The sequence below is a fragment of the Python bivittatus genome, unplaced genomic scaffold (assembly GCF_059951505.1).
Source record: "Python bivittatus isolate LINGU-HERP-01145 unplaced genomic scaffold, Pbiv_v1 ctg000690_np1212, whole genome shotgun sequence".
Lineage (NCBI taxonomy): Eukaryota > Metazoa > Chordata > Lepidosauria > Squamata > Pythonidae > Python > Python bivittatus.
Genome location: NW_028277096.1, coordinates 10,137,418 through 10,147,045, shown reverse-complemented (window position 1 = coordinate 10,147,045; position 9,628 = coordinate 10,137,418). Strand labels below are relative to the sequence as shown.

At 40.8% G+C, this 9,628-nt stretch overlaps 1 protein-coding gene across 2 annotated transcripts in view; it reads right to left on the bottom strand.

Annotated features, from left to right (window-relative positions):
- Positions 1-7,461: 7,461 nt before the first annotated feature.
- The window catches only part of DTX2 (deltex E3 ubiquitin ligase 2), a 34,600-nt gene continuing 32,433 nt past the window's right edge, over positions 7,462-9,628 (bottom strand). For both annotated transcript variants that reach the window (XM_007425919.4, XM_007425921.4), the window contains one exon: positions 7,462-9,309. In XM_007425919.4, the coding sequence (XP_007425981.2) occupies positions 9,085-9,309 (225 nt within the window). In that variant the 3' untranslated portion in view covers positions 7,462-9,084. The remainder of the gene's footprint in view (positions 9,310-9,628) is intronic.

Below are 9,628 nucleotides of genomic sequence, written 5' to 3'. Positions count from 1 at the left end.
TTTGTGCAGGAAATCTTTGGTTTCTGCTGCAGAATTTTGCAGTACTTTGGAAAGAGTTCAGAAAAGATAACTTGGAGAATGTGGAAGTGCAAACACAGTACCTTTCTGTAACTCTTCTAAGTTTCTGGGCAATCCCAGGAAGACATGGCTGCTTTAAAGAGTTGCTGATGGGTGTTGCATTTGCACTCTTTGGGTCTGAAAGTATTGTTTGCATGTTCCTGTTGTTTATTCACTGAATCCATTTATAACATTTATATAAAGACACGTGAACAGGGGACTAATTTCAGCATAGTTAAGCAATGACATCCCTGGAAAAGTGTTCCGCAAAGCAGCAAGGGAAAATGAATTGTAGTTGTTGAGATTTTTACTGAGGATGATAGGAAAGATAGATGTTGGCCTCGTCCAACCAGATATTCCTCATAATTCTTTAATGCAGTTTTGCAGTTTTAAAGCCCAACATGCTTTAGGCTTTGAGGACCATCTTCTTCCACCAATCTTGGCTCACCCAGTATCTTGGAAGAACTTTTTAGTGGTTCCCCAATCTCATGACGGAAAAGGGACTCCCTGCGTTTCTGTTGCTGCACGTGCTTTATGGAATACTGTTCCCTAGAGATATGATCAGACCCCACTTTTTAAACACATGAACTGTTCAAAGTTATTTAGAAAAGCATCATTGAATTGCTATCTATTGGTTTTAATTTTGGGGATTATTCCTGTAGTTTTTTTTTAATGTATTTTGTTATATGCATTTTTTCCAAGGTTTACTTTTATTTTATTGCTTTTATGATGTTTTCACGTTTTGGATAATAGTGTAACTGTTGAGAGTCATTTGATTGTGACAGGTAACAATAAATAAAGAAGGCAAGAAAAACAACAGAAGAAGAGGGAAATAGGAGCAAAAGTGGGGGGGAAAAACCTGTTCTTTTAGCTGTGTATTCAGACAGCGTGCTGCGGCAATAATGCTGTTGGACTAGGACCAGAGAGACTCAAGTTGAAGTCCCTCCTCAGCCATGGAAATTCCCTGGCTGACTTTGGGCCAGTCTCTACTGCATATCACAACCTGCCTCAGAGGCTTGTTGTGGGGAAAATATATGCTGCTTGAGCGCACAGAAGAATGATAGATATAATTGAACTAAGACGAATGATACCAACTAGACCTTAGTTTAGCTTTATTCGAGGTTTCCTATGCCATGGTCCATCAAACATGTTGTGGAACCTTCAACAAATTCTATGGAACCATCAGGTACCCCAGCTGGCCAGCAGAACCCAGAGGGCACCAGAAAAAGCAAAGGGAGGTGTGAGAACAAAAATTTGAAAAATGCCATTAAACAGGTATGGGGAAAAAGTTGTAGCCACACTAGCTACCACCCTGGTTACAGTCAAGTAAAGCAGGTAACGCTGCTGAACAGGTTCTACAACACTGGACAGTTATGCTGCGGCTGGACAGGCCTGGGGGCACACCAATGCATTCCCAAAGAGAGGTGAAACCACACCACACATGGAAGTTAAACAACCCCCACCCCACCCCAGAACCATAACCAAACCCCCAAAACCAGATGAGGGGGCTTGTTGCATCTCTGGAGGATTTACTCTCACAGCCTTTCCTCCTTTTAGCCAACTTTTTCTAGAATGGTCAGCCAGGTTTCCCACTTGGATTCACTATGTAACTCCCAGAATTCCCAGCATAGAATCCTAGAATAATAGACTTACAAGGGACCACGTAGCCCATCCAGTCCAACTGCTTATACAGTGCATGAATCCAAATTAAAGCATTCCAGTTCAGCTTGAGCACATCTGGAAAAGGGAAGCCTACTATCTTCTCCAAGTAATTTGTTTCACAGCTGAACTGCTCTTACTGTTAAGAAGCTCTTCCTCAATATTCACTTGCAATATGCCTTCCTGTAACTTAAAACCATTATTCCATATACCACATTTTGGAATGATTGAGAACAGGTCTTGCCTTTCTACGCAACGTTCTCTTGTACTTATACTTGTCAACTTCAATTTCTCTTCATAGCTTTTAATTTCTAATTTCCTGATCACTCTTGCTGCCCTTCCCTAACTTGTTCCAATTTTGCTGAATCCTTTTTAATGTGTGGTAACTAGAACTGGACATGGTACTTGAAGTGGGGTCTGATAATTGCAAAATAATGCAGAACTACTGCATCCTGTAATTTGAAAGCTATACTTTTGTTGCTGTAGCCTGTATTACATTTGCTTTTTTTGCAATTATATCACACTGCACTGGGTTTGTAATCTTTTCTGCAAGTACTGTTAACCAAGCTGGGTATCCTCCATGTCGTACTTGTGCATTTGTTTCTGTTACTGTCAGCCTGTTTTTCTACCTACCAGATCTTTTAGAATTTTCTTTTTTTAAGGTATTAGCCATCCCACCCAATTTCACATCCTCTGCATGTTTCATAAGCATTCTCTTCACCTCTTCACTGAAGTTATTAATAAGAATATTGAGGTGTAGAGAATTCAGGACCGAATTTCCTTTCAATGCTCTGATTTATGCATTTCCAGTTTAATAGGGAATCCTTGATTAATACAATCCTAAAGTCATTTATGTATTTACTTGATTATCATGCCATTCAGTCAATGCTTATTTGTCTTGCTAATCAGCTTCTATGGAATAGTTTGTCAAATGCCTTGCTGAAATCAAGGTTTGTTGCATCTGTAGCATTCCCACAATCTACTAAAGAAGGTTATCGGTTTCAAAAAATAAAAAAATTAATCTGTTAAGACCTGTATTATTTTCAAGGTGCTTACATTTTGACTTCATCTTAGGATAACTTCGTTAGAATGACTGGGGTGTAGTTCCCCAGATCTTCCTTTCTCTTCTTTTTGAAGACAGGGACAACAGTTGCTCATCTCTAGTCATCTGGCACTTTGCCGGTTGTCTAGGATTTCTCCAGTATAATAAAGGTACAGTCAGATTGTTAACTAGTTCCCATACTGCCCTAGGTTACAATCCATTTGGCCCTGCATGTTGAACATTCAAAGAAAATAAGCATTTTCTGACCAAGTTTCTCTCAGTCTTACGCTCTCGTCCTGCCTTTTCAGCCTGCTCTTCACCTTTCCTCATGAAACGTGTCATTTCTTGCTGGAGAAGACTACCAAAATAGGAGTGGAACAGCTCTGCCTGGTTTTGCTTTGTGCTACTTGCTTTTTCCTTTTCACCAGAGTATTGAATACATCAGTTCTTTCTCCCCTTCCATTCTGAACGTGTCTAAACAAAAGCCATTTTGGGTTTATTCTGGCATCCTTGACCGGCCTCTGCTCTGCTAACTTTGCCGACACCTGCTTTATAGTTCTGGATTAGCTTCTTTGGTGACTTGATTCTTTTTCCATCCCTGACAGGTGCCCCTTTTTGCTTTTCCTCCAGATCTTTTCTAAATTTCCTGTAGCTATATATGCTTTTTCTGTTGTCCTCCCATTTTTTTTCCTTGTTGGAACTGTTGGTGACTGTTTTGCAGAACGCTACCCATCTTGAGTTCCTTTGCCCATTTATTAAAATCTGATTGTTGAACTCCACATCAACCCCGTCCACCAAACTGTTTCCTTTGTGGTGCAGAATAAAGGCAGGATCGCCCAGTGTCCTGCTTCCCATCTCTATTCTGCTGCTGCTATGTGCATAAAAGGTTTAAAGCTGGAATAACCAAAGGCCTCCTTTGGGACTGTCCATGCTAATTACTCACAATCTTGTTTTAAGTGGCTCTGGAAAGTTCTCTGCCCTTTGATATACATTGACAAGGTAAAATGTTGCCTGTTGTTCATGTCTTCCTCCCTCCCTACTTTTGCCTGCCTCATTTTTAGCCAGCTAACAATTTCAGATGTTTCCTGATGTTTAATAATTAAACATCAAGCCATATTTTTTCCTAGATGAACTGAAGGGTGTTTGCTTATTCTGATCTCAATATAAGGATTGAATGGGAGCGTCCTGGGTGCAAACTAAACTGGAAATTATCCACAGCAATTTTCCAACACAAGCTAGGGTTTTTTTTACTATAGAATCAAGCATTACTTGATATATTATATTATATGATTGCTCCCCCCCCCCCAAGTTCATGTTATTTCCATTTTCTCTTCTATATCTATCAGTGTCTGTTTCTGGCTACAGGACATTTATAGGGTGCCAGGCTAGTCAAGGGAGGTTACATATAATACTAAGCTAGATAGTCTGACTTTATTTTCTCACATTCTCTTCTAACACACACTGTTAGTATTATTCGGCTGAAAAGGCTCTTAAAATGGCCAATGTTCTTTTGAATAACCTGTTGTTTAGTTGGCTGCATTCACACATCATTCTTAAACCAGGTCAGTTAAAGAATCATGACTGCATTCAGACATTGCTAAGCTTAGTTCATTTTATCCTTGTTTGTAGTCTACAGGTATGCAAACTTAGTATGCTGCACAGATCTAGTTTGGTTAGTTTACTAACTTTAATTTAGTAACCGAGATATGCAAATTGTGTGAACATAGTTATAATGTGTGTGTGATTTTCTGAATTTGCTAGATTTAGCTTAGATTCAAACATGGGACAATTTGGGCAGGTCCGATGGCACAAATCTAACTCTATCTCATAATGGTTGTTCCAAAAAGTCACATGAGGAAGATTGAAGCACTGAAACCAGCCTTATGAACTAGCTGGGCCAGAGAGGAAATAAAGAGCCAACTGCTAACGCATACCTGAGACCAAGAGCTGTGGAATTTGAAGCATGCAACGTGTCAGTGTCAAGCTCCGGGGTGATCAGCAAAGCAAGAATCAAATAGAGTTGAATAGGGAATGTCATGGCAAGAATTAGGGGTAAATTACAGAAACTACAATAGGAGTGAGTTCATTAAGGTGGAAACTCTTTGAATATTTTCAGTTGCTTCTTCCAGACCTTTTTGCAGCCATTTCTGAGATAAACTCTGCCATCAGTTGGTTCCTTTCTCATCCTCCAGACTGAGAACATAGCAACAGAGGATGCAGCTCAGTCCTCTGAGCAGCCTAGAGGAAGATCTGATTTCCTGCTCATTTACCATCTCCAGCGTTGTACAAATGTTAGAGATCATGTCACTGGCCCTTGTTTTTTTAATTCTTTTTTACAAGTTTTCATGTTTGGGGGGAAACATGAAAAATCCTTATGGCCAACATTTTCACAGACCAGCATCTACTTTGTCTGCCTATTATATGCTCAGCATCTCTTACACTATACAGGCAGTCTTCACTTAGCAACTACCTCATTTAGTGACCATTCACACTTACAACAGTGATGAAAAATCCTCATATTTATGATCTTTGCAGGTCTCTAAAGCAAAGGAAAGCTGAAGTAAGATCATAAGCAGTCAGTTTCACTTAGCAACCACTTCACTTAATGATCAAATTGCCAGTCCCAATTGTGGTTGCTAAATGAGGACTACCTGTACATGCAATTACAGATAGTCCTCATTTAGAAACCACAATTGGGACCAACAACTCGGTCATTAAGTGAAGTGGTTGCTAAGTGAAACATGATTTTATTTCAGCTTTCCTTTGCTTTACAGAACTGCAAATATTGTAAATGCAAGGACTGGTTGCAAAGTTGCTTTTTCAACTTGGCACTCAGATGTATGTTCCAAGAGGAAGATTTGGAAGATAACTTCCAGAAATTAGAATTGCCAAAACTAGAAAATCTACCCAGGGTTCTCTCCTACATGATAGGTGGGATCCTTTATTTTCCAGCAATATACCGTATTTTTCCGACTATAAGATGATAGCTGGTGTGGGTCTTCCGGGCTGTGTGGCCGTGTTCTTGAAGTTTTGTTTCCTAACGTTTCGCCAGCACCTGTGACCGGCATCTTCAGAGTGTCTGTGCTCCTGCACTCTTCAAGACCACGGCCACACAGCCCGGAAGACCCACACCAGCCATCGTATGCCAGCCGTGAAAGCCTTCGACAATACATATAGGATGATACTTTTTTCTAAAATCCTTACCCTAAAAACTGAAGGGCGTCTTATTCAAGGAAGTCAGCCGAGAATCGCGGTTGCAAAACTGCCAAACTTTGTTTCTGCAGAGAGGCTTCTTCCTATTGCTAGCCTCCAATCACGAGTGAAATAGCTTGTCTCCCAAACAGACTTCCTCCAATCACGAGCCTGATGTAACTGACGTCAGCTGATGCTGAACAAACCAATTAGAGGAAGGCTGTTTGCAGAGACAAGCTATCGGCAGTTTCACTCGTGCTTGAATGTAATCAGTTATGCCAAAGAGCCTGGAAACAGAGCTGCAGAGAGATGGTTTGGACCTCCTCCCACCGAGTGTATCAGGTCAATGTTAACTAATTACTAAATAAAAATGTGTTCTGCACTATCTTTAAAATACTGATTTTTTAATTTTGGGCTGGAAAAGTGGGGGGCGTCTTGTACATGGGGGCGTCTTATTGTCGGAAAAATACGGTAAATCCTATTCTGGCATGATCTGATTTCCAATCTCTGTGTGACTCTTTACTTCCCTCTAATGGCCATCTCTGGTAAAACAGCCTTATTGTTTCAATGCAGAGTTGCGTGTACCATGCTCACTTTACAAGTTCCACCATCCCCTTGTTGCAATACTAGTATTGGGTCAAGCCATCCCTTCCTTGTTTTTGACATCAGCTTTAAATGTATTTACTTGCGCTTTTAAAATATAGATTAAGAGAATCAGGAAGGTACTCAGTCTTACAGGATGGACAGAAAGCAAACTGCTGCATAAAACAGTGGGATGGACGAACACATTGTTTTCAAAAACAGAGTGATAAACTATCAATGTCAAGGCCCTAATCTGATTTTTGTCCTCAGACTGAAAATCACTGAGTGTATGTTAAGTGTAAATTCCAAGCAATTTCCCCTTAGTGACTCATCTTGGGACCAGAAATCTCTACTCATTTTTCTTCTTTTTTTTCCTTTGGCATAAGCTCTGTGATTTTTTTTAAAAAATTAAGCACTGGAAAAAAAAAAAAAGGCAGGACCCAGGCTTCCAGTCAGAGCTGTAGCTACTTCACATCTATTTCACAGAGCAAAATGCTCCAAGTGAGAGACTGGAGGGTTCTCATTTTTATGCAGCTTTTCAAAATCAAGTTGTTAAAGCACAGAATTGCTATGTAAAATTCAGGAAATGCTTTTGATTTGAGTCTGTGAATATTTTGAATTTAGCAGTTTAGGCTAAGGAGGTGGTTGGGGGGAGGTGCCTGAAGAACTGCTAGTGAGAAAGAGGAATTTGGAGTTTCATTCTGCTATAAAATGTTTGGAATTCAACATGTAGATGGGAATCTGAGATATTGGACTTTTCACATATCACCCTATAGCTATATACCCTAAATCTGCAACCAAAGTAGTATAGAATATGGCACTCATCACTACGTTCAGATTTCTGAGAACCTCAACTTTCCAGATATTTTTCTTTCAGGAACAAGTTTCTCCTGCTTATGGCTAGGACAAAATACTTCCAAACAAACAAGCAAAGACAACCAAAATCCCACATGAAACTGTATAAAATGTATTGCAGGACTCTGCCTAAGTCTTTACTTGTCCATGACTAACAAAATAAGCAGCAGAGGATTATGCAAAATATAGAAAGCTATCCAGTTTGAAGAATTATGCAATTTACAGAATCCAGCTTTTGCTGGTACAGTTTTTTCCCCCCCAAATTTTCCAATCACATAAAGCAGAATTATTTAACGGTTTTAGTCTTAAAGCTGTAGCAAGCAGCTGCTCAATTTAAGCATACATCCAACTGTGGTCTTGCTGGATGGTTCGGCACACTCCAAGATCTGTAAAATGGGAATACAGAAGGTCTATTTTGCAGGGCCTGAAATAACAAGAAGATAGCTGATACTGAAAAATTCTGGACAACACCTCAAAAGTTACCAGTGTTTTCAAGTGCAGGTCACTGCTGTGTTGGTTTGCATGATATCACAGGTGCCAAACAGCAAAAAGGAAAATCATCACAACCTTGAGAGTTCACCAGACCAGATGAAATTCACAAAATTTCAGGCGAGAACACCCAACAGGTTGCATGAGAAAGCTGGATGCTCGTGTGGCTCCATTTGCATTTTTGCAATTAATTTTTGAATGTTATTTGGGGAACTGTTGATGCCATCTAGGGGTACTGCAAACACCTGGTCCCTGTGGGGCAGTTCCTTGCATAAAACTGTCAATTCTCCCTATCGGTCTTCCAAAACTGATGTCTTCTGGGGGGTAGATTACAACTTTTACCCCTTCTGTTGCCAGTGTGGTCATTGACTAGAAAGAAACCTAGAAAGTCTAAGTCAAACTCAATTCTTGATGAGGCTACATCCAAGTAATTTCCTTGGTAGCAGAACAGAAAGTGCCTTCTCAGATTTTCTTCAACTTCCCAGACTAGCTCACAGACCTGGGGCTTCATCCTGGCCTCCTATCCAAGCAGAAATCAGGTCCAACCCTACTTAGCTTTCTTTTAAAATAAAAGATGCTACGTGCTACCAGCTGCTGTGATACCATCTGGAATAGTCATAGCCATACTCTAGGAGACCTTGACAGCAAATTGTGGAAAGCTGTTATATGTCTTCAGATTCTAATACTGCTTTCGTCCCTGACAACATGATTCTGTTCAAGCACTTAAGGAGGGAAATCTCATCCCTTCCAAGAGGTCTGCCTCAAAGCAGCATCTGATTCTTGATGGAAAGTGAGAAGGAACAAAGAGTAGAGAACATTCCCTCATCTCCTGCCACGTGGCGTATTTTCAACCCCCATGCAAGTGCAACCACATATGGAAGGAGACAATACGAGGATTAAGCCACTGTCCTTTTATGCATTTCAGCTAGAGAAGGGAGAAGGTTTCACTGTATACAATCAACCTGCATCAGGACTGTAAATGCCCTTAAAAGATCATCATTTTTATATATAAACCTTCTCCCCACAGTCATGCTGGGCAATCCCAGAGACCATGTTATTGCTCAGCAAAAGGGCAAGCAAACATAAGGCAACAGAGGTGGGGATCTGTAGCTGCCACTGCTGTCACCCTCATCAGAGAGGCACCCATAGTCAAGGAGAAGACAAACCGCACTGTTTACTGCAGCTCCAATCCAGGTTGGAGGCTAAAGTCATGGACTCAGGCAATCTTCTGTGACCCCCTGAGCTGCCAGCTCAGCCAGTACATTGTCAAGGTAATTAGGGTCTGGGTAGCCATGGCCTGAGACATTGGAGGTCATCTCTGTCTTGTGGTGGATCTCATTCCACACCACAGTGTTGTTCTCGCCCGTTGTGCTGGATGTTCCTACTGTGAAGATCAAGCGCCTTCTCCAAGCCACCTTTAAGAGCTCCAACACCTGGCGAGAAAGGAAAGAAGCCTACATGAAACTTCTCACGTTCCATAGGCAGAAGAGTCCAATCTTTTGTGTGCCCACTTCACTTTTTGAGATCTAAATTCTACTTCCATTCCATGTGTAGATTTGGAAGGTGCCCCTGAGGTCACCATATTGTGCACTCTGCTGAAATCTTAAATAAAGCATCCCCAACTTCTGCTTGAGCACATCTTGCAAAGGGAAACTCTCCACCTCCTCAATAACTAGCACCATTGTTGAACTATTCTTACTAAGCAGTTCAATCAGAAGAACTGTATTTAAGCTGGATTTTCAACAGTGAAAA